Below are 25017 nucleotides of genomic sequence, written 5' to 3' on the forward strand. Positions count from 1 at the left end.
CAGCGCAGCGCGGACGCAGCTGGAAATGAGATAGACGTTCTGATGACCACCGTGGTAAAGGCCTGTGATGCGGGGATGCCCAAAAGGAGACCACCCAAGGGCAAAACCGCAACGCACTGGTGGAATGAGAAGATCGCGTCCCTCAGATCCCAGTGTGTCAGGGCCAGAAGGCAGGAGCAGCGGCAGAGGGCAAGAGGGGAAACCACCACAGCACCCGGCGCATACAAAGCGGCAAGGAAGGCCCTTCGGGACGAGATAAAGGCCAGTAAAGCCAGATGTTGGGAAGAGCTCCTCAGGACGGTCGACGAGGACCCCTGGGGGCTACCTTATAAGTTAGTATCCCGGAAATTAGGTGGTTTCAGGCAACCGGACGACCCAGAGGTGGTGGAAAGGGCCCTTGACGAGCTCTTCCCAATCCACGCCCATGTCGAAAGGCCTAGCCGGGCAGAGCCCGCAGAGGACCCGCCGCAACCGTTCACGGAAGCGGAGCTGGTCGAGGCCGTTAGGAAGATCAGCAGGGGAAAAGCCCCTGGCCCCGATGGGATCCCCAACGAGGCTATAATGGTGGCGGTCGACATCGACCCGGGACTTTTCTTGAGGGGCTACAACGCCTGCCTAGCCAGCGGTACCTTCCACAGCCAGTGGAAGAGACAAAGGTTAGTTCTACTACCTAAGGGCCAAACGAAGGCGGGAACAGCGCAGAAGTACCGGCCGATCAGCCTGATCGACACCGCCGGGAAACTGCTCGAGCGGCTGATCTACGCCAGGTTGGAAGCGGCGCTGGATGCATCTGGTGGACTTGCAGACAACCAGTATGGCTTCAGGAAGGGCAGGTCGACCGTGCAGGCGATCACGGAAGTGGTGGAGATTGCCAGTGAAGCTAGCAGGAGGCGCGGCCGCTCCTCAACCCCCTGCTTGATGGCACTTCTGGATGTCAGAAACGCCTTCAACGCGGTGGGGCATGGCGTCATCCTAGAGGCAATAGAAAGGAGACAGGGCATACCATCGTACCTCCTCCGGCTGGTCGGGAGCTACCTGGAGAACAGGCGGCTTCTGTACCACACGAGCGAGGGAGAAAAGGAGCGTCTCCTGTCGGCTGGCGTTCCACAGGGGTCCGTCCTCGGCCCCCTACTGTGGAACATCGTGTACGACGACCTGCTCCGAATGACCCTACCCGACGGAGTGAAGGCGATCGGCTTCGCGGACGATGTGGCTCTTGTGGTAACGGCAAGAACCCCTGAGCTGCTGGAATGGAAGACCACGGAGGCCATCGAGTCCGCCCGAAGCTGGCTGACGGACAGAGGCCTGGACCTGGCGGAGCAAAAGACCGAGATCGTGGTTCTCACCCGGCGCCACAAGCTAAGTAAACCCGATCAAAGTCAAGGAGCACAGGGTTAAACCGGTAGCCAGTGCCAAGTACCTTGGCGTCACTATCGACGCCAAACTGAACTTTGCCGACCATATCCGGAGCGCGGCGGACAAGGCCACGAGGGTGGCAAGCATGATAGGGAGGTTAATGCCCAACGTAGGTGGTCCGGCCTACACCAGGAGGAGGCTGCTGGCCAGCGTCACATACTCCGTGGCGCTCTACGGCGCCCCGGTGTGGGCAGACGCCCTCGAGATCGCCCGGAACAGGGCGAGGCTAGCAGCGGCGGGAAGGACTTGTGCCCTCAGGGTCGTCTCCGGGTACCGCACGGTATCAACAGCAGCCGTGATGGTGCTCGCCAGCCTGATCCCTCTCCACCTCCTGGCGAAGGAGCGAAAAACAATCTCGACAGCGGAGGCCAAGGGAAGACTGGGCAAGGCCGCAAGAAACCGGCTTAGAAAAGAGGTGAGGGAGAGGACCATAGCCGAATGGGACAAGGAATGGTCGGAAGAGGAGAGCGGGGCATGGACAAAGAAAGCCATACCCTCAGTGGTACCTTGGGTGGACAGAGGGTTCGGCCAGATGGACTTTCACCTCACCCAGGGCCTCACGGGCCATGGATGCTTCGGTGAGTACCTCAAGCGAATAGGTAAGGAGGTGACACCGAGGTGCCATCACTGCAGCAACCCCAACGACGATGCAGACCATACCTGGTTCCACTGCCCGGCATGGGACGAACTCAGGGAGGAAATGAGGAAGGCCACGGGGCAAGTCGATGACATCGCTGAATTGGTCAAGGCGATCCTGGAGAGCCCGGAAAAGTGGAACGCGGCCACCCAGTTTATAGGCCGGGTGCTGCGAGAAAAGGAAGAGGCCGAAAGGACGAGAAGACAAGGAGGCCAACCCGGACGACAAGCCAGGCAGGTGACCAGACCAGTAGGCAGGCTGAGGGGGGGGGCTACTGGGTGCGCGTGTGACCTATCATATGCACACACGGTGTGCTTCCGCAGCGGCGGCCTGCTGAAGGACTTGAGGGACCGAAATGATCACGAGACAGGGCACCCGGAGAAATGTGGTATCGACGCCACTTTCAGAAGGGTGGAAGACCTGGCGGCCGACCATGCGGCCAAACAGATCAGACGAGGGGAGCCCCGGCCTCCGGCTACCAGGCCAGCGGAGGAGGGAGCGATGGTCCGGATGACCTACGGTGATGTGAATTACCTGGGTAACAGCCGGGCCATCCTCTACCTCAAAAGACGATATGGGGGGGTACAGCAGCTGGTCAACTCGACCAGCCCGCTGAAAATGCACCCCCCCTGGCGTGACGCGGTGGTGCTGGACGGAACAGTGTTCACCGCCAGCTGCCAGTGTGGCAGCCTGGCTGAACACGAGCGTATGTTCCCGCACTTCCGCACCACCGTGGAGAATGGGGCTACCAAGTCTGACTGGAGGGTGACGGTGGAGGCGGCAAGAACCGGCCTCACAGCGCAGAGGGGACACCACATCCGCACCGCGCAAAACATGCTAGTGCGGTGCGGAAATAGTGAAGTGAAAAGTGACGCTTGGAGGGGGTGTACAAGACAAGGTACGCGAAGACACCCCCCCACGAACAGGTGAATACTGTGTAGGTTAATCAAAGTGTCAAAGCGATAAAGGTTACGGACTCAACAGAGAGTAACCTAAGTGATAAGCGGTCACCGGACACCAGGCAATTAACGGTGCGGTGAAGCGGGACTAGGCCGCCGGAATTATAGCGCCAGCAAAATACCGGCGGCAGTGGGTCACGGCCTGAGCGGCGTCGACTGGCGACGAGCGTAAAGCTAGTGGTAAACAATCAAGCGCGGGCTGACGACCTTGCTGAGTCAGCAAACTCCGGTGAGCAGCAAGACTCGGCAGGCTAGCGCGAGTAGATAGTAAGGACAATGTAAAAATTACATTTAATTAGTAGATAATACTAACACTAGAATAGGTGTACATTGTGAATAGTAATTAACATTACTAGTAGGTATGGGTAGTCACGCTACTATAGCACGACAAACACGGTCGACTTACGCGACAGGGCTTTAACCACAGAGCAGGTGTACACGAGCCGGCGCGGAACTCATGCGTCAGCAAATTCCGCGCCGGCAGTAGGCCGCGTACCGTGTGTACGCTGAGTAGTACGGGCAGACGCAACAGTGCAGGCAAGCCGGCGCGAAACCCTTGCGTCAGCAAATTCCGCGCCGGCAGTAGGTCGCGCACTGTGTGCACGTACTGTACGTACTGTAGAACGGGCGGAGCAATAATAAACAACAATTGCTCAACTGCTCTGTAGGATAACTAACACGCTAGGCATATGATATAGGGAATAACTAACATGTAGCAAATAATTGTTATGACACTAACCAATAACATGTAGGACTACATTAGTACTAATTGCGGGACGAGTGCAGGCGGGCCGGTGCGGAAAACTTGCGTCAGCAAATTCCGTGCCGTCAGTAGGTCACGCGCTGCAAGAGTAGCAAGCGGGTAACTGCTTACATAAGTAGTGAGTAAGTAATTACCATAAAGTAGGGATAGTAATTAAATACGAATAGCGAATAGGTACGAGGAACGGAAGGGAGGCGTAGCCTTGACAGGCCGGCAAGGAGCATGCTCCGCGCCGGCTGGCGAGCTGGCCACGGAGGGAATGAGAGGCCAGGAAAACAGGCCGGCCACAGGGACGAGGTGAAGGAATGCGAAAGCGGTGCCGCCTCGTCCTGGGTGATGAGCGGCGGAGGGGTTTTAGCCGGTAAAAATCCGGCACTATCCGATGACATCCAAGAACAACCGGATGTCTTTTGAAGATTTCCCCTTCGCCGCTGAACAAAAAAAAAAAAAAAAAAAGGTTAGGTTAGGTCCCCTCCCTTCCCCTACGTCGGTTGTCACCTTGTCGTGGTGTGGGGGCTTGGCGGTCGCAATGAATCTAGAGGACCCAATGACCAGGGCCTCAAAGTCCCTGGGCAAAGGCGAGACCAGATGAGCGACTACCACCAAGCACAACCGGCCCAGCCTCCCGAGGTTGGGTGAGGAAATGGCGATGAATGAATGGGAAGCGAATGAATGGGATGTGGTCGAGACCTCTGAGGATATTCCTCCGAGACTAGCCAAGGCCGGACTAGTAATCCGCCGACCAGGGCTGCAAAAAATGTCTGTACCTTTCCTGTGGGTTCTAGGAATCCGCAGGTTTGAAGTGGGAAAACCGCTATTTGCAGCTGGCTGGAGCCAATCGGAGGGTTGAATCTTGGGTTTCGGGCGCATGTATGGAGGATTACCTGGTCAGTATTTCCACATACCCGAAGCTGGTAGGGTATTTCCGGCAAGGTCTTACCCGAATGGGGGCCTACCCTGGCTCGGATTGACAGGGGAATCCCCCGGACGGAAGACCCTAAAGAGGTAAGGGGGGAGGGGGGGATCGCATGGATAGGGCTGACCACCCGACAAGCTGAAAGCAGCTTCCGTGCGAGTATGGGGCTAGGGTTCTTTCCGGCGGGGACAGATGCTGCACCGCGGTGCAGCTGCCATGATGGCCGAACCGTCGTTAGACTTAAATATTATAACTATGGATTCTTTTCAAACAAACAAACAGGAAAATCAAAATCAGGGAATGGAGTTTGAAGTATTTGAGGTGGACCCCTTCGCGAGAAGGACCAGCCTCCGTAGGTCACCACCACCGCCCAAGCGGACCACCAGGGTGGAGAAGCAGACGAGGGAGCCAGCGCCAATACTGACGCCGCTAGTCCTCGTCGACCTAGAGTCATCAAGGAAGGAGGCGAAGGCCGACGCGACTGGACAGAAGGGAGCGATCCCCAAGGTCACGTCCAAAGCAGGGGCTAGGACAATGAGTTGCCCCAGCGCCACCAGCGGCGCCGCGGAGGAAAGCGAGAGGGACTACCTGAGGTCCCTGATTGTCCTCCTCGAGGGCATGAGGGATTTCGCCCTCGCTCATAAAAACACCAACGTGGCGCTGAAGGAGGACACTGCAAAGGCAGCTATCGTCGTCCGCCGGGTCGAAAGAGCCTGGAAAAAAATGGAGGAGGAGCTGGCGGCGGCCAAGGCCCCACGCGTGGCAGGGGATAAGGCCACCCAGACTGCGAGTGAACCGCAGCAACCATCAAAACAGCGACAGCAGTCAACTGCCCAGGACGTGGCGACGTCGAAGAGGAAGGAGATTTCGCCATCCGCCGGGGCGGCGGAAAAGCGACCGCGCCCCGAAGAGAAGGAGGAGGGGAGCAAGGAAGCCTGGAGCAAGGTGGTGAGGAGAGGCCGCCCCAAGAGGCCGGCCAAACCCGCTACTACTGCCCCCCAGTCATCACAGCTGCCACAGCCATCCCAGAAGGCGCCAGCGGTGGCCCAGCCGAAGGGCCAGCCTAGGGGTGAGAACAAAAGGAAGCCGGTCCGCCCCGATGCGGTCTTAATCAAAGTAGCAGGCGGCAGCAACTACGCCGATGTGCTGAAAAAGATCAAGGGGGGCGTGAACCCAGAGAAGACCGGCGCCAACATCACGGCGGTAAAAAGGACTAGGGGGGGTGACGTCCTCCTAGAACTGAAAGGCGGTAGTGGTGCCCGGGCCCTGATCGAGGCGGTTAGGGGGGTTCTGGGGGGAGAGGCGAAGGTCTCGACCCTGGAGCCGTCCATGGTCGTCGAGGTCAGAGACCTGGACGAAGTAACCACGGAGGGGGAAGTCAGGGCGGCCCTGTCGGAAGCCCTGAGGGCCCCTCTGGCGGAATTGATAAGGCTAAGGCCGGGTTTCCGGGGAACACAGACCGCGCTGTGCAAAATGCCAGAGCGTACTGCCCGGAAACTGGTAGCCCTAGCCAAGATCAGAATAGGGTGGACCGTCTGTCGGATTCGCGAGAGGGTCGCGGTAGATCGGTGCCACCGGTGCCAGGGGTACGGGCACCACGCGGCGCAGTGCCTCGGGCCCGACAACTGTAACGCCTGCAGGAAGTGCGGCACGGAGGGGCACAAAGAGAAGGAGTGCCAGGGGTCTAGTCCGAGGTGCCTGACCTGCAAGAACCGGGGCCTGAGAGGTGACCACTTTTCCGGGAGCGGCCGCTGCAGTTCGTTTAAGGATGAACTGCAGAAAGCCAAGTTCCGGCATGGAGGGAGGGGCACCAGGAGGGTGAGCAACAACGCACCAGCCACGCGGGAGACGGGCACGGCGGGGGTCACGGCAGTAATGCTCTCCCCCACCACGCTCGGCGTATCATTCGGGCGGAGGCTCGAGTTCCCCACCGCAACATGCCAGGAGTGAGGGGGCATGCCACCACGGGACCCGGGGGCGGACCTGGAGTAGTGATACTCCAGGTAAACCTTAACCGGAGCCGTGCGGCCCAGGACCTGCTGACCCAGACTGCTGCGGCACACGGGGCCGGGATATTAATTGTCTCGGAACCCAGCAGCGCGGGAAAGCAGGGGAACTGGATGGTAGACCGGAGAAGGGACGCGGCAATAGCGGCGACAAACAACCTCCCGGGCACCCTCACGCTGGAGGGAAGAGGGGAGGGGTTCGTCTGGGCGAGAACGAGTGGCTTAACCATCTTCAGCTGCTATTTCTCGCCCAACGTCGCGCCCGTCGACTTCGAGGCGCAGCTGGACGAGCTGGAGAGCTGCGTCAGGGCGGCAGGAGGTAAGACCTTAGTCTCCGGGGACTTCAATGCGAAGTCGCCCAGCTGGGGGTCCGCGAGGCTCGACGAGAGGGGCCAAGCCGTTGCTGAATTTTTGGCACGGCTTGATCTGACCCCCATAAACGTAGGCGGTGCCCCAACCTGGCAGAGGGACAGCACTGGCTCTGCGTCAGTAATTGACATCACATTAGCCAGCCCCAGCGCAGTCCCAGAAGTCACGGATTGGAGAGTTCTGGACGACGAGAGCCTGAGCGACCACCACTACATATACATGAAGTGGAGGTCCAGCTCAGCAGCGACGCATACGAGGCACCAAAACAGCGAGGACACCGGACATCGGGGATGGGATACGAGGAAGTTGCGCAGACAGGCTATGACGAGCTGCCTCGAGCGGCAGAAGGACCACATCAATACCGGTGGGACCGACGTGGACAAGCTGATTGCCACCATCACCAAGGTATGCGATGAGGGGATGCCCAGAAAGAGACCCCCCAGAGACAGGACCGCGGTGCACTGGTGGACAGATGATATCGCCCAGCGCCGACGGGAATGCGTCAAAGCGAGGAGACAGGCGCAGAGAACCAGGGCCAAGGGAGAGGACACGGAAGCCAGTTCTGCGAGGTACAAGAAGGCAAAAAAGGCCCTCAGGGACAACATCAAGGCCAGCAAGGCGAAATGTTGGGAGGAATTAGTCAGACTGGTGGACGAGGATCCGTGGAGGCTCCGATATAGACTCGTGACCAGAAGGCTGGGGGGGCTGCGCCAACCGGACGACCCAGGGATTGTAGAACGCGTGCTCGAGGAGCTCTTCCCAGCGCGTGTGGAGCCAGAGTGGCAGAGCCAGCGGGCACCGGACGAGCGAAGGCCGGAACCCTTCACGGTAGCGGAGCTGGTATCAGCGGCCAAGAAGCTAGGTAGGGGAAAAGCACCAGGGCTGGATGGCATCCCGAACGAGGCACTGGCAGTGGTGGTCGAGCACAGCCCGGAGCTGCTGCTGGCAACCTTTAACGAATGCCTGACCAAGCGGGAATTCCCCGAAAGCTGGAAGAGGCAAAAACTGGTACTGCTGCCCAAGGGACCAGTAGAGGAAGATGGGCTGCAGAAATATCGGCCGATCAGCCTGTTGGACACGACGGGAAAGCTGATGGAGCGGCTGATCCATGCCAGGCTGGACGCAGCGCTACACGACGCAGGGGGACTAGCTGAGAGACAGTACGGGTTCAGGCGGGGTAGGTCTACCACACAAGCGATAGGCGAGGTGGTAAGAATAGCACGGGAGGCGAACGAGCGAAAGGGACGGTTTGCGGCCCCCTGCTTACTGGCGCTTTTGGACGTCAAAAACGCCTTTAACGCGGTGGGGCACAATACCATCCTGGAAGCGCTCGAGGACAAGAAGAGCATACCGGCGTACCTCCTAGATATGGTCGCGAGCTACCTGGGGAACAGGCTGCTCGTGTACCGCACTAGTGACGGTTAGAAAACGCGCCGGCTCACGGCGGGGGTTCCACAGGGTTCGGTCTTGGGCCCGCTTCTGTAGAACGTTGCCTACGACGGCCTACTCCGCATGGACCTGCCTGCCGGGGTTACAGCCGTTGGCTTCGCTGACGACATCGCCCTGGTGGTCACGGCGCGGAGCGCTGAAATGCTGGAGGCGACAACTAATGAAGCGGTGGCCTCCGTGTGGAACTGGCTCCAAGCAAGGGGACTGGACCTGGCTGAGAGGAAGACCGAGGTAGTCGTACTGATGAGGAGGCACACCTTAAGAATTAACCCCATCAAGGTGAAGGGCCACGAGGTAAAGCCGGCTAATAGCGTCAAGTACCTCGGCATAACGATTGATGCGAAAATCAACTTCGCCGATCACATTAGGAGGGCTGCGGACAAAGCGACAGCGGTAACAGCGGCTATATCCAGGCTAATGCCTAACCTGGGAGGCCCGTCCGCGGGCAGAAGGAAACTCCTGGCGAGCGTGGCGTACTCGGTGGCACTGTACGCGGCACCGATATGGGAGGGGGCCCTCGGAGTTAAAAGAAACGAGGCCAGACTGGAAGCGGTCGCCAGGACCTGCGCGCTGAGGGTCATAACAGCTTACCGTACAGTGTCCACCGAGGCGGCAATGGTCCTAGCCGGAATGGTTCCACTCCGACTCATGGCGGAAGAAAGGGGGAGAATTGCAGCCAGAGGGGCTGAGGAAACCGGACGAAGCGGCCCAGCGGGAGCCGCGATAAGACGGGAGGAAAGAATGACGACGATCGAAAGATGGGATGCCAGGTGGCGGGATGGCGAGAAAGGCGGGTGGACCAGGCAAGCCATACCAACGCTGGGACCCTGGCTGGACAGAAGGCATGGCCATCTGAATTACCATCTGACCCAGGGACTCACCGGCCACGGCTGCTTCGGGTCGTACCTGAAGAGGATCGGCAAGGAGGAGGACGCGCGGTGCCATCACTGTACGGCGGAGTGCGACGACCCGGAACATACCTGGTTCCGGTGCCCGGCCTGGGAGGCCCAAAGGAATGACATGAGAGAGACAGTCGGCCGGGTGGGCAATATATGCGAGATGGCTCGTGCCATGCTACAGAGCCACGCTAAATGGGAGGCGGCTGCCCGGTATATTACCAACGTCCTCCGGGAAAAGGAAGCAGCGGAGAGAGCAAGGAGGCAAGCTGGAGAAACGGGAGAACCTGTGCCCGGACCGACGGTTAGACCGGTGGCTAGGCTGACTGGGGGGGGGAGCGGCTGGTTGTGTGTGTGACATCCCATACGCACACTCGGTATGCTTCCTCAGCAGCGGCTACCTGCACGAAGTGGGCAGTGCAATCTCCCCGGCGAGCGGGGCCATCACGACAGAATGGGCAAGGGTTGAAAGCCTGGCTCACGAACATGCCGCCAAGCAGTTCCGATGTGGGCAGCCCCGGCCTTCGGCTACCAGGCCAGCGGAGGAGGGAGCGATGGTCCGGATGACCTACGGTGATGTGAATTACCTGGGTAATAACCGGGCCATCCTCTACCTCAAGAGACGGTATGGGGGGACCCAGCAGCTGGTCAACTCGACCAGCCCGCTGAAAATGCACCCCCCCTGGCGGGACGCGGTGGTGCTGGACCGAACTGTGTTCACCGCCAGCTGCCAGTGTGGCAGCTTGGCGGAGCACAAGCGTATGTTCCCGCACTACCGCACCACTGTGGAGACCGGGGTTACCAAGTCCAACTGGAGGGTGACAGCGGAGGCGGCAAGAACCGGCGTGGCGGTGCAAAGAGGACACCACATCCGCACCGCGCAAAACATGCTAGTGCGGTGCGGAAACAGTGAGGTGAAAGGTGATGGATGGAGGGGGTGTTCTAGACAAGGTGCGCGAAGACACCCCCCCACGAACAGGTGAATGTGTAGATTAAGATTAATAGGAATATCCAAGTGATAGAGTGAAAAAGGTTACAGACTAAACAGAAAGTAACCTAAGAATAAGTGGTCACCGGACACCAGACAATTAACGGTGTGGCGAAGCGGGACTAGGCCGCCGGAATTATTGCGCCAGCAAAATACCGGCGGCAGTGGGTCACGGCCTGAGTGGCGTCGACTGGCGGCGAGCGTAAAGCTAGTTGTAAACATCAAGCGCGGGCTGACGACCTTGCTGAGTCAGCTTACTCCAGTGAGCAGCAAGACTCGGCAGGTTAGCGCGAGTAAATAGTAAGGACAAGGTAGAAATTACATTTAATTAGTAAATAATACTAACACTAGATGATAAACAGGTGTAAATAGTAAATAGTAATTAACATTACTAGTAGGTCTGGGTATTCACGCTACTGTAGCACGATAAACACGGTCGACTTATATGCGACAGGGCTTTAACTACAGAGCAGGTGTAGACGAGCCGGCGCGGAACTCTTGTGTCAGCAAATTCCGCGCCGGCAGTAGGTCGCGTACCGTGTGTACGCAGAGTAGTACGGGCAGACGCAACAGTACAGGCAAGCCGGCGCGAAACCCTTGCGTCAGCAAATTCCGCGCCGGCAGTAGGTCGCGCGCTGTGCGTACGTGAAGTAGAACGGGCAGAGCAATAATAAATAACAATTGCTCAACTGCTCTGTAGGCTAACTAACACGCTAGGCACATAATATAGGGAGTTAACCAATAGCACGTAGGACTACATTAATAGCATGCGGGTGACTGCTTTGATAAGTAGTAAGTGCCATAGAGAATAGGTATAGTAATTGAATATAAATAGTGAGTAGGTATGAGCAACGGGAGGGAGGCGTAGCCTTGACAGGCCGGCAAGGAGCATGTTCCGCGCCGGCTGGCGAGCTGGCCACGGAGAAAATGAGAGGCCAGGAAAACAGGCCGGCCACAGGGACGAGGTGAAGTAATGCGAAAGCGGTTCCGCCTCGTCCTGGGTGATGAGCGGCGGAGGGGTTTTAGACGGTAAAAATCCGGCACTATCCGATGACATCCACAAGAACAACCGGATGTCTTTTGAAGATTTCCCCTTCGCCGCTGAACAAAAAAAAAAAAAAAAAAAGAAGGTCCCCTCCCCTCCCCTACGCCGGTTGTCACCTTGTCGTGGTGTAGGGGCTTGGCGGTCGCAATGAATCCAGTGGACCCAATGACTAGGGCTCCAAAGTCCCTAGGCAAAGACGAGACTGGACGAGCGACCAACACTAAGCACAACCGGCCCAGCCTCCTGAGGGTGGGTGAGGGAATGGCGAGGGATGAATGGAAGTGATTGAATGGGATGTGGTCGGGACCTTTGAGGATATTCCTCCGAGACTAGCCAAGGTCGGACTAGTAATCCGCCGACCAGGACTGCAAAATATGTCTGTACCTTTCCTGCGGTTTCCTTGGAACCCGCATGTTTGAAGTGGGAAAACCGCTACTTGCAGCTGTCTGGAGCCAATCGGAGGATTGAATCTTGGGCCTCGGGCGCATGTATGGAGGATTACCTGGTCAGTATTTCCTCATACCCGAAGCTGGTAGGGTATTTCCGGCAAGGTCTTACCCGAATGGGGGCCTACCCTGGCTCGGATTGACAGGGGAATCCCCCGGACGGAAGACCCTAAAGAGGTAAGGGGGGTGGGGGGGATCGCATGGATAGGGCTGACCACCCGACAAGCTGAAAGCAGCTTCCGTGCGAGTACGGGGTTAGGGTTCTTTCCGGCGGGGACAGATGCTGCACCGCGGTGCAGCTGCCATGATGGCCGAACCGTCGTAAGACTTAAATCAAATAACTATGGATCATTCTAAAACAAACAAGCAGGGAAATGAAAAAAACGGAGCGGAGAGCGAAGTATTCGAGGTGGACCCCTTCGCGAGAAGGACCAGTATCCACCGGACACCACCGCCCAAGCGGATCACCAGCATGGTGGTTGAGATGAGGAAGCCGGCGCCCGTTCAGACGCCACTTGTCCTCATCGACTTGGAGGCGAGGAGGGGGGACACGCAGGTGGACGCGACCGCGTCCAATGGTGCAATCCCGAAAGCCATGAAGGGGGCGGCAAGACGATGAGCTGCCCCGATGCAATGCGAAACCCGCAGGAGGCTAGCGGAAGGGAGCAAATGAAGACCCTGGTTGCCCTCATCGAGGGCATGAGGGCCTTTGCGTCGGCGCACAAAAACACCCACGTCGCCCTCAAAAAGGATGTGGCGAAGGCGGCCATCGTCGTAAGGCAGGTGGAGCGAGCCTGGACCAAAATGGAGGGGGAGCTGGCCGGGGCCAAGGAATCACGGGCGTCCGTGAACAAGGCCACTCAGACCGTGCGGGGTCAACCGCAACATGAAAAGAAGATTGAGACAGTAATGCCGAAGCCGGTGGGAGCGGAGGGGAAGGCCTCCAAAAGGAAAGAAATCTCTCCCTCCGCGGGAGCAGCGGAGAAACGGCTGTGCCCAGAGGAAAAGGGACAGCAAGAGGGCTGGAACCTGGTGGCGAGGCGGGGCCGCCCCAAAGTGGCTGCCGCCCCAGCACCACCAGCTGCGCCAGCGAAGCAGGCAGCCGCGGCCCCCGCGAAAGAGGGGAAGCGGAGGCCCAGGAAGCCGGTTCGACCGGACGCGGTCCTCATTAAGACGGCGGGCGGGGCTAACTACGCGGAGGCCCTGAGGAAGGTCAAGAGTCAGGTGGACCCGGAAAAGATGGGGGTCCACATATCTGCCGTCAGGAGGACCAGGGAGGGCGACATGCTATTGGAGCTGAAGGGCCCCAATGGTGCGCAAGCCCTTAAGGCGGCGGTAATAGGGGTACTACGCGACCAGACCAAGGTGTCTACCCTGAAACCATCCTTGAACGTCGAAATTAGGGATCTGGACGAGGTCACGTCTGCGGAAGAGGTGAGGCTGGCCCTCAGCACCGTCCTGAAGACGCCGCTTGAGGGCGTAATCAGGATGAGGGCCGGCTTCCGTGGTACGCAGGTAGCCCTTACAAAGGTCCCGGAGAGAACCGCCCGAAAGCTCCTGGCCCTGGGTAAGGTAAAGATCGGATGGACTGCCTGTCGGATCCGCGAGAGCATCTCGGTGGATAGGTGCCACAGGTGCCAAGGGTACGGGCACCATGCGGCACAGTGCCTGGGAAAGGACAACTCCCTGGCTTGCAGAAAGTGCGGGGAGGCTGGCCACAAGGAGAAGGAGTGTCCAAAGACGGCCCCTAGGTGCATCTTATGCGCCAGCAATGGGGCGAGGGCAGACCACTTCTCCGGAAGTGGGAGATGCTCTGTCTTCAGGGACGAACTGAATAAGGCCAAACTTCGGCACGGCAGGCGAAGTACCGCGGGGGTCGCCAACACTGTAGTAGCGGATAGGGATAGTGTGGAGGCTGTGATGCTCTCCCCCACCACACTGGGAGTCTCGTTCGGGCGGAGGCTCGATTTCAGCGCTCCAGCATGCCAGGAGTAAGGAGGAACACCAGCACGGGACCCGGGGGCAGGCCTGGGGTAGTAATACTCCAGGTAAACCTGAACCGGAGCCGGGCCGCCCAGGACCTGTTGACCCAGACCGCTATGTCTATGGGGGCCAGCATACTGCTGGTATCTGAGCCTAGCGGGGCCGGGAAGCAGGGTAGCTGGCTGGTGGACACTAGGGGGGACGCGGCCATCCTTGGGACGCGTAAAGGTCGAAGCACATAAAATTACAGAGGCCATGGGCAGAATGCAGAAGCCGTAGCGCATGCGCAATTGCGAAAGTCCAGTAGAGCCATATGGCTTCTGCATTCTGCCCATGGCTTATGGATTTTTAATCTACATAAAAATCCATAAGCCATATTCCATGGCATAACAAACACAGAAGCGTGCGTGATTGTACCACTGTTGATTACCTGCAACTCAAAAGAATAGGATATACATTTTAACAGACAGGTAGGCTCTTTTATTGTTCAATAATTAATGTAGGTAAAATTACATACTGGACATGGGTGTCAATATTTCGTCTTTTGTAGATACAACTTTGAATCCTGGGCAGTGTAACATTTTAAGGTTAGGCGGATTTACGCACATGATTTCTCCAACTCAAATTTACCACATGAATAATTTATTATCTAATTATTACAATACATCGGTTGTATGATGATTTTCTTTATATTCCATATGAATATTCAGATCTTGCCGTTATAGACATGGACAACGATCATACGGATTACTGTCGACGAAGCAATAATTCAAGGAATTTCGAAGACTGTGGAATGCAAGAAAATTTGGATCCTCAAGTGGTACTGCAAAATCAAGAAGAGCGAGGTTTTGATGAAATCTTGATAGATGCGGTTAAAAGCTATCCGCATCTGTACAATACAAGCTGCAAAGACTACCGCGATGCCATTAAAAAAGAGAACTCCTGGGTGGAGATAGCCGGAGTTTTGAATGCGACTCGTCAGTATTATTTTTGTTTGCCAATGAAGTATTCTTATATGAGCAACCTTGCTCACTCTAAATTAAGGTCGATGATTGAATTCGAATGACAGATTTCTCTTGCAGACATTTGCAATGTGATTTGCATCTCTATCACTTTCTTTGTAATATATAATTCTTATCAATGTGTACTACACTCACATCACTTCATGAACTTCCACAAAAGCACACAATTCATCATTTTTAAGTTGATCCTTTATCAAAAATAACTCGATGTGTAAAAAATAGATCAAATACTGAAAAACTGCTATGCTATTGTGCAATAAATGTTTTTAAACAAATTTCACATAAATTCAATTACAGCTCAAATTTGCTCCACTCGTTGGACTCGATTAAGGGAATCTTACTCGAAAGAAAAAAAAAAAAAAAATACTGAGAATAAGAGCGGAAGTGGAGCGGCTCAACGGCGAGGATTCGTACACTTCGAAGCCATGCGATTTATAGATAAATTCGTAAAAACTCGATCGTGAGATTTCTCAACTTTATATTTTGCAGACTCTTACATCATATTAGTAAAAAATTGTACTCTTGTGGATCTACAAATTGAATTAAATATCTCCTCAGATCGGTCAGCAATGTCAAGATGACACAACCATTCAGTTCAACTCATCAGCAAAGCGAGAGTCGAAATCAGGCAATCTCAAAATGGGTGCAGCAGCAAGGCGATTTCACTTCGGAAATCCACAGCAGTTCATCGCAACAAGATATCATCAATGTATCGGAATCAACAAATCGACCGACTCCATGCACGACACCCGAAGTGATGAATTTTGAGGAAGCGTCATCATCATCGTCTTTTTCAACAGATTTCACTGTGAACGAGTTTGAAAATCGATCAGCGTCCACGTCGAATGAATCATCATATCAGTCTCCACTAGCGTCACCCACAATACATGAAACTCCCAACACTTTCAAGAAACCACCATCATATACGAAGGGCAGATTTAATCCATATATAACGATAAAAAAAGACTTTAAAAAAAAAGAAGCAGAGAATGATGAATTTGAAGCATCTTTCATTAATTTTAATAAGGTAGTTACAGCGCATTTGGTAAATAAGAAAAAACCTGAACAAACATGTAACGATCACGACCATTCTTTCGGCAATTTAATTGTGACAGAATTGAATAGAATGAAGGAGGATGAAAAAATCAATAAAAAACGAGAAATCCTGAAAATTTTATGGCAGAATAGTAGCCCCAAAAAAGATTAGATAGTTTTTCTCCAATATATTTTTTTGCTATGGAGAAAGAACTTTTGGATGAGTTTGTCTACAAAGTGGTCAGGTGGAATTAAACGTTGTTTAATTGGCTGTGTGAGTGACTATTAGATTATAAAAACATTAAAAACTGAAAATTATCATGTCTAGTCAAAGGCATTATCATGTTAAGTCATATCATATAAATATAATATTTTTCTTCATTAATTCATTATCATATAAAGGCGAGACCTGTTGAAAATTTCTCATTACGATAATTTCTACATATGTATAAGAGATTCTATTCTTAATTTTATATTTTTATTTAAGTCAGTTAACCACCAAACTTACCTGCAGTGTTCAAACTTAAAAAAAAACAGTGATTTTATGAATAGTGGAAATAACTTACAAACTGATGTAAGAATAATCCTTTTAATAAGATTAAGTATCGCATAATATGTTATTGTTGATGGTATATATTATTAGTGAAACGGGACCAGCAATAAATATTACAATATAATATACAAGTGAGTCGTACGTCGATTAATTTTTTTAGTCTAGATTTTGCCCCCTAGTCACATAATCGTACTGCCAATTTACCATTCCCGGTGGTGTTAAGAAATAATTGCTCAAAGTTTCTCTTACGTTTACTGCATATGCAATCCCATTTTCGATATTCTCGATAACTTCATCGTTGTTTTGAAACTGAATATTGTCACCTTCTTGGTGGCGGATGTAATTGTGTAAACACACAGTTGTTAAAATATATTTATTTATATTTTCTGGAATCGCAACAATGGGTCGATTGTAAATTGCCCATTTTTTAGCTAAAATCCCAAACGAATTTTCTATTATACGCCGTGCTCGAGACAGTCGATAATTGAAGATATTTTTACGTTCGCCAAGATAATTTCCTGTGAAAGGCCTCATCAAATGTTTACCGATAGAAAATGCTTCGTCTCCGATGAAAAAATAAGGCATTTGAATGTCGCTTCCGCTCAATTTGCTGGCTCCGTCAGGGATATTTAGCTGCCGGTTTTCAGGATTCAAGTCGCTAATTGCGAAAATTCCACCATCACTGTTCTTACCAGCGGAGCCGATATCAACTAGTGTGAATTTGTAATTATGATCACATACAGCCATCAGTACTACGCTGTATCTCTTGTGATAATTGAAGTACAGAGTGCCAGAGTTGGGCGGACATTGTGCATCGACATGTTTACCATCGATCGCCCCCAAGCAATGTGGAAAATTCCATAGTTGCCAAAAGCCTTCAGCAATTTGTAAATATTCTTCTTTCGAAGGCGCTTGAAGATATCTGTGGCCAAGAACTCTCCCCAATGCGTCGCTGGTCTCTTTGATTATCTTATGCACTGTTGACAGACCAACACGATAAGCAAACGCTATGGCAGGAACTTTGTCTCCACTTAAAAATCTGAAAGGTAAAAATACATATGACGATATTGAATGGATACGTATTGTATTATACTTATTTATCTACGTAGAATTACATCATGACTTATACAAATTAATACCGTAGCGTCAAAGCGAGTCGTTGTTCAGGATTAATAGCACGTGGACTTCTTTTTAACAAACTTGGATTTGCAATATCCAATAAGTTCTGGAATGATGGAAGTGTCATACGAGCATATTTCCAGAACATCTGCGGATCAGTTTTCAACTCTTGAAAGAGATTGTGGAAAGCACCCTGCTGCCGTCTGCGCATGTTAATTGGTCGGACCCACAAACGTCTGCGCCGCCGACGTATTCTCTCTCTTCGGCGATTTACCAAAATTGCTCCCAGATAAACCGAGGAAATTAACAATAAATCAGAGTCATCCATTCCTATAATAAAAATTCATTATGATTCGAAATTCAATCTAAACAAAAAATATAATTATATTAAAAATTTGAATTGTAAAAATCACTTAAACTGTAGAATGTCCAAGATAAAATACTGAGATTAATATATCGAACAAAACATTAACGAAGATATTGTTCTTAATAATTGACCGAAAAATGAATTGGAGAAATCATGTGCGTAAATCCGCCTAACCTTAAAATGTTACACTGCCCAGGATTCAAAGTTGTATCTACAAAAGACGAAATATTGACACCCATGTCCAGTATGTAATTTTACCTACATTAATTATTGAACAATAAAAGAGCCTACCTGTCTGTTAAAATGTATATCCTATTCTTTTGAGTTGCAGGTAATCAACAGTGGTACAATCACGCACGCTTCTGTGTTTGTTATGCCATGGAATATGGCTTATGGATTTTTATGTAGATTAAAAATCCATAAGCCATGGGCAGAATGCAGAAGCCATATGGCTCTACTGGACTTTCGCAATTGCGCATGCGCTACGGCTTCTGCATTCTGCCCATGGCCTCTGTAATTTTATGTGCTTCGACCTTAACCTGACCAGCAACCTGACACTGGGTGGTAGAGGTGAAGGCTTCGTGTGGGTCGTAACTACCGTCCTAAGCAATCGTTCAATGCCGGATTCGTGCAGAACGACATGCCAGACAGGGCCTATGAAGAAGCGAGGTTGCAAGTACAACCCGCTGTGAATCGTGGCGGTACACGAGGCCGAGCCAGCTCCTCCCGCGGCGCTTATCAAAGGAAGCGTTTCTCTTCACATCGTAACGAAAAGAATACTGAGACTTCAAATTTATTAAGTGATGAATTGAAGAAGAAACTTTATCCGGGAGTTAAGGATGATATGAGCGCTATGGATAGGCTAGAGGCATATAATACGTCGAAAGCTATTACATTAACAGTAACGACTCGAGCCATCGGAATGGGCACACTACACATTTTCTCGTGCCTATTTGAATTCAATAACGTTCCCATAAGAGGATCGATTTACCAACTGTACCGTGTATCTTTGGCAGTACTAGAAGCCAAAGTACAATTCGTTCAGCGCGGCATCTCAACCATCCAAAATAATGAGGATGAGAGTAGGCAGCATGAGTGTCTTCAGCTGCTACTTCTCGCCCAACACGTCGACGCAAGCCCTGGAGATGCGGCTGGACGGCCTCGAGGAGGCAGTCAGGGCGGCTGGGAGTAGGATCCTCATAGCAGGCGACTTGAACGCGAAGTCGCCGCTGTGGGGATCCGATAGATGGGACGAGAGGGGCGAGATCGTGTCGGAATTCCTGGCCAGACTCGACCTCTGGCCCATAAACACGTATACATTGGTGAGGCTGCAGTCTCGATACAAGATGGCGTATGCCATGTTCTTGCAATTAATGCCTTGGATAGAGATATTGAGATAGAGATTTCACCACAGGAAGTGATACCTTTCGAATATCACAACTTTCCGGAGGAGCACGAATATCACGATTCAAGTTCAGAAGACTTAAATTTAGAACCTGTAGTGACTAATCGATTTACAGAAATTCAATCAAAATTGCATCTAGATCATTTAAATATAGAGGAACGCGATCACGTATTAGATATCATTGAGGAATTTCCGGAATTATTTCATTTACCTGGAGATAAATTAAAATCTACACCCGGAATTCAGCATCGTATACCAACCGAGGATGATATACCGATTAATACGCGACAATACCGGTTCCCTCCAATTCACAAAACCGAGATTGAAAACCAAATCAAAATTAAAATTGACAACGGAATAATAGTTCCTTCAAATTCACCGTATAATTCACCCGTGTGGATTGTACCCAAAAAAACAGATTCTGCGGGTAGAAAACGATGGCGCATGGTAATTGATTTTCGGAAATTGAATGAAAAGACAATTGGGGACGCGTATTCATTACCTAACATTACAGACATTCTTGATCATCTCGGTGAAGCGCGATATTTTTCAACTTTCGATCTTGCCAGCGGTTTCCAACAAATTGAAATGGACCCCCAAGATTGAGCAAAAACCGCATTCACAACACCAAACGGTCATTACGAATATCTTAGAATGCCTGAAGGGCTTAAAAACGCGCCCGCTACATTTCAAAGATTAATGGATCAAACATTACGCGGACTACAAGGAGTCGAAGTTTTCGTTTATTTAGACGACATCGTAGTTTATGCAAAGAATTTAGAAGAACACGGCAAGAAAATCCGCCGGTTATTTAACAAATTAAAAGACGCTAGATTAACGTTACAACCAGATAAATGTGAATTTCTAAAAACAGAAGTGGCTTATTTAGGCCATATTATTGGCAGATCAGGAGTTAGACCGGACCCGAAGAAAATTACCGCGGTTCGATATTTTCCACAACCTAAAAATCCTAAGAACATTAGACAATTTCTGGGACTAGCCGGTTACTACAGGCGTTTTATTAAAGATTTTGCGGGAAAGGCTAGGCCTCTTACAGACTTATTAAAGAAGGAATCAACATTTATTTGGGGAAAAGATCAAAAGAGAAGTTTCAAAATTTTAAGGAAATATCTATGCCAATATCCTATCTTGCAGTACCCAAATTTCAAAAAGCAATTCACGTTAACTACCGACGCATCCGACTATGCAATCGGAGCCGTTTTGAGCCAGGAAGTGGACGGTTATGACATGCCCGTCGCCTACCTGTCTCGTGCTCTGAGCAAAGCGGAACAAAATTATTTTACAACTGAGAAAGAGTGTTTAGCAGCTCTATATGCCGTACTACATTTTCGACCTTACCTTTATGGCCGAAAATTCACACTGGTTAGTGATCATGAGCCATTGCGCTGGATCGACTCGATTAAAGATCCCGGGCAGCGACTGATACGATGGAGGCTCAAGTTACGAGATTACGAGTATGAATTCAAACACAAGGCTGGACGACTGAACAGTAACGCAGATGCATTGTCGCGCAATCCAGTCCCTGTTACCGACGGCATTAACCAATCGTCGGAGTCATCTGATAGTGGAAACGATAGTGACAATCTAATAATTAAATCTGTAGACTCATTTCCAAAATATTCAGACTATTTGAAAATAATTAGAACAGCTGATATTAAAAATCCAAACATTATTGAAGTACACGAAAGCGTTTTCGATAGACTTGACAATTATGCGCATACCGTTTCTGTAGATCTTGAAATGAGTTCCGGTATAGCAAGCGATTTTAGAAAAAAGTATGGGGTACCGGAACACCTTCGCAGTCAAGCCGATATGCATTCAGTAGCTAAATTAGAACTGCTAGATCAGAAAATTTATTACATTATGACAAAATTAAACTTTTGGGACAAACCAGAATATGAAGACATGTACCTCAGTCTGATCAATTTTCGGAAAATTTTAGAGGATGACTCTGTTAAAACAGTTAGAATACCTAGAATGAGATGCGGTCTAGATAAACTAGCATGGAACAAAGTAAGAACCATGTTACGATTCATTTTTGGAGGAACGGGAATCAAAATTTTTGCTTGTACAAATTTAAAATTAATAGAGAATCAAAAACTCCAGACGATATTTGCTATTATGAACCCTGGGTCAAACTTGAAGGTCAGTACTAAACCGAACCAATGGAAGATATTACCCATCGATTCGAAAATTTCAAAATTACCTGCTCCAAAAATAAAGCGACCATTAGCAAAATCAGACTCGATCCCAAGGAAAATATCAGCTGACGAAACATTCTGTCCAAAAACAAAGACTACCATAGAGCCTGATGAGAACGCGATCTCAACAAGAACTCGATCGAGAGCTAGGACAACAGCAGGAAGTAGGCAAGCTGTTTCTGAGGACTCATCCGACGATGAATCTTCCGAACCGCTGGCCTACCGGAGGCAAAGAAGTGTATTACCGAATTTAGGTCTTGAACAACCTACTACATCCCAGGGAACCCAACAACCTGAACAAACAGACATTCAGACTGACGACGACGACGTTGAATCTGATTCTGAGCCTGAAAATATAACAGTAAAATTAAAATCACCGCGTGATAGAGATAGCGATTCGGATGATGATGTATTTTTGCAAACAGAAGCGAGTCGTAAAGCTAAATCCTAATATATATAAAATTCACGTGTCACAGTGTTTGTCACCAAACTCCTCCGAAACGGCTGAACCGATTTCAATGAAATTTTGCATACACATTCGGTAGGTCTGAGAATAGGTTTATAACTTTTTTCATACTTCTTAGTGCTATTGTTTAATAAATATTCTTCATTTAATAATTTTTGGCATCGGTCGATAACTGCACAAGTGATAATTGCTCATCACCGGCTGATACCAGTTTAGCCCGCCAGGTGTCGCTGCTTAATTTAATAATTTTTGGCATCGGTCGATAATTAGCCCGCCAGGTGTCGCTGCTAGGAGACTCATACACATTCGGTAGGTAATTTGTAAATGGTAAATAAATAATAAACGAAAATACACAAATAATTAATTAATATACTGCTTTTCATCATTAACTAATTGGATTTCTTCGATTTAAGTGTTTAGTACAATGCCAGCAAGACGCAGAGGAGCTTCTATAGCCCGTCACACACCTAGATCTGCAAGCAGGCGAAATACAAGAGCCCTAAGAACAGAAGACCAAATCCAGCAAGATAACACTCATGTGCGTGAGAACATGGCGCGATTGCGTCAAGCTGAATCAGAAGATGTACGAGCTGAACGAAATGAACGAAGAAGATTAGAACAAAGGCAATCGCGTCGTCTTATAGTTGGCAGATGCAGAGCGAATGAACAACAGCGCCAACAGGTGCATCGATTATTTACATCTAATTCATTCCTGCGTCTAGCATTCGAGTATGAGCACGATATTCAATATTATGCTCATTCAAAAGTGGTAATTGGTGCTATGGACAAGGAATGTCCGCATTGTCATGCTCTTAAGTTTAAAACTGAGCCACCTGGAATGTGTTGTTCGTCAGGAAAGGTGCAATTACCTGCAATTGAGACACCACCTGAACCATTGAACGGTTTACTTATCGGCACGGATCCAGATTCTAATCTATTCCTAAAGTCAATTCGAACATTTAATTCATGTTTTCAAATGACATCGTTCGGAGCAACAGAAATAATTAGAAATAATGCTATCAATGGTCAGCAATTTAATTCAACATTCAAAATCAAAGGCCAAATTTATCATAAAGTGGGCTCATTGCTGCCAATGCCAAACGGATCACCTAAATTTTTACAAATTTACTTTATGGGCGGTGAGGATGCACGTGTAGATGCACGTTGTGGCTATAATAACCTCGATTCATTTTTTGCCAGACGCATCGTCAGTGACCTGGATTCCCTATTGAATGAGCACAATGAATTGTTGAAAATATTCAAATCACACATGCACAAATTACAAAGTGATAATCACGCTATTGTCATCAATCCGGATAAAACACCTGCTGGAGAGCATATTCGTAGATTTAATGGACCTGTTCTTGACGATGTCGCTGGAATCATGGTTGGCGATCGTACAGCTAAACGAGAAATAGTGATTCGTAGAAGAAATAATAATCTACAGTTCATTGCTGATACACACCGTTCATATGACGCTCTCCAATATCCGCTAATGTTCTGGAAGGGACAAGACGGGTATTGCATAAATATTAAACAACGAAATCCCGCAACAGGTGCCGAAACGAACAAGAATGTTAGTTCGAAGGACTATTATGCGTATCGGTTGATGATTAGACGTGATCAGGACAACGTTATTCCTCGATGTCGTGAGCTTTGTCAACAATTCATGGTCGACATGTATGTAAAGATAGAGAGCGAACGATTACGATACTTGCGATTTAATCAAGAAAAGCTGCGTGCGGAAGAATACATTCACCTGCGAGACGCTATTGTCAACAACGCCGATGCCGCTCAAATCGGTAATTCTGTCATTCTACCATCATCATACATCGGCAGCCCACGTCATATGCAAGAATACATACAGGATGCTCTGACTTACGTGCGCGAATATGGGCGGCCGTGTTTATTTATCACGTTCACATGTAATCCAAAATGGCCGGAGATTACATCTTTACTATTGCCTGGCCAAAATGCAGTACATCGTTATGACATTACAGCACGTGTGTTCAGACAAAAATTGAAGTCTTTGATAAATTTCATTACAAAACTACATGTATTCGGTCCCACACGTTGCTGGATGTATTCCGTTGAATGGCAAAAGCGGGGATTACCTCATGCCCACATTTTGGTTTGGTTAATCGATAAAATACGACCTGAAGAAATCGACAGTATAATTTCTGCGGAAATTCCAGATCCGTCTACTGATCAAATGCTGTTTGATATTGTTACAGCAAACATGATTCATGGCCCATGCGGCAATCTGAATCGTAGATCGCCTTGCATGGTAGATGGAAAATGTACCAAAAGTTATCCGAAAAATTTCACGAACGATACGATCACAAATGTTGACGGATACCCCATATATCGTCGAAGAAGTTCCGATAATGGCGGGCAATCATTTGTTAAAAATATAAACAGAGTAGAAATTGACATTGATAACCGTTGGGTGGTCCCATATTCGCCTCTGCTGAGCAAAACATTCAATGCTCATATTAATGTTGAGTTCTGCAGTTCAGTAAAGAGCATCAAATACATTTGCAAGTATGTCATTAAAAGCAGCGATATGGCTGTATTTCGAGTTGACAATATCAATGCGAATGCTCCTCCGGTGAATACTAACGATGAAATAACGCTTTACCAAATTGGTCGGTACGTCAGCTCCAATGAAGCCGGTTGGCGTATCTTTGGTTTCCCAATTCATGAACGGGATCCAGCAGTTATTCATTTGGCCGTCCATCTTGAAAACGGCCAGCGCGTATATTTCACGACCGAGACAGCGATCGATCGTGCTATAAATCCACCAAAAACAACACTCACTGAATTTTTTGAATTGTGCAATCGTGCGGATGTTTTTGGTGCGTTTGCACGGACATTGCTGTATTCAGAAATACCACGCTATTTCACATGGGCTCCAACAAAAAAATGGATGCCCCGCAAGCAAGGCACGCCGAT

General features: G+C 50.1%; 2 protein-coding genes and 1 long non-coding RNA gene across 7 annotated transcripts in view; 1 reads left to right on the top strand and 2 right to left on the bottom strand.

The window, feature by feature from the left end:
- LOC138191329 (uncharacterized) overlaps nt 1-25017 on the bottom strand; it is a 71615-nt gene that overhangs the window by 12098 nt on the left and 34500 nt on the right. The window lies entirely within an intron of this gene.
- LOC124223857 (transcription factor Adf-1-like) lies at nt 14160-16391 on the top strand. 2 transcript variants are annotated; one of them, XM_046636205.2, is made up of 4 exons: nt 14160-14343; nt 14584-14850; nt 15193-15355; nt 15454-16391. In XM_046636205.2, the coding sequence occupies exons 2-4, from the start codon at nt 14601-14603 to the stop codon at nt 16100-16102; spliced, it is 1062 nt and encodes a 353-aa protein (XP_046492161.1). In that variant the 5' UTR covers nt 14160-14343; nt 14584-14600; the 3' UTR covers nt 16103-16391. The 2 variants fall into 2 exon arrangements, with proteins under 2 accessions (XP_046492161.1, XP_046492160.1); XM_046636204.2 differs by having other exon boundaries at nt 14162-14343; nt 14599-14850.
- LOC124223854 (uncharacterized) lies at nt 16506-18509 on the bottom strand. 4 transcript variants are annotated; one of them, XM_046636199.2, is made up of 4 exons: nt 18261-18509; nt 18144-18180; nt 17623-17932; nt 16506-17522 (listed from the first exon to the last, which is right to left on the bottom strand). In XM_046636199.2, exons 3-4 carry the CDS (start codon nt 17928-17930, stop codon nt 16640-16642), a joined length of 1191 nt encoding a protein of 396 aa, XP_046492155.1. In that variant the 5' UTR covers nt 17931-17932; nt 18144-18180; nt 18261-18509; the 3' UTR covers nt 16506-16639. The 4 variants fall into 4 exon arrangements, with proteins under 4 accessions (XP_046492155.1, XP_046492157.1, XP_046492156.1 ...); XM_046636201.2 differs by having other exon boundaries at nt 17623-17967; XM_046636200.2 differs by lacking the exon at nt 18144-18180.

This window comes from Neodiprion pinetum, chromosome 7 (genome assembly GCF_021155775.2).
Source record: "Neodiprion pinetum isolate iyNeoPine1 chromosome 7, iyNeoPine1.2, whole genome shotgun sequence".
NCBI lineage: Eukaryota > Metazoa > Arthropoda > Insecta > Hymenoptera > Diprionidae > Neodiprion > Neodiprion pinetum.

Excerpts from the sequence above, each read along its gene's own strand:
- LOC124223854 (XM_046636200.2), bottom strand. The coding sequence starts at position 17,930 with ATGGATGACTCTGATTTATTGTTAATTTCCTCGGTTTATCTGGGAGCA. Across the intron at positions 17,523-17,622 it reads CGACTCGCTTTGACGCTACG|ATTTTTAAGTGGAGACAAAG; the intron begins GTATTAATTTGT and ends TTTACCTTTCAG.
- LOC124223857 (XM_046636205.2), top strand. The coding sequence starts at position 14,601 with ATGGACAACGATCATACGGATTACTGTCGACGAAGCAATAATTCAAGG. Across the intron at positions 14,851-15,192 it reads CGGAGTTTTGAATGCGACTC|CTCAAATTTGCTCCACTCGT; the intron begins GTCAGTATTATT and ends ATTCAATTACAG. Across the intron at positions 15,356-15,453 it reads AAATTCGTAAAAACTCGATC|ATCGGTCAGCAATGTCAAGA; the intron begins GTGAGATTTCTC and ends ATATCTCCTCAG.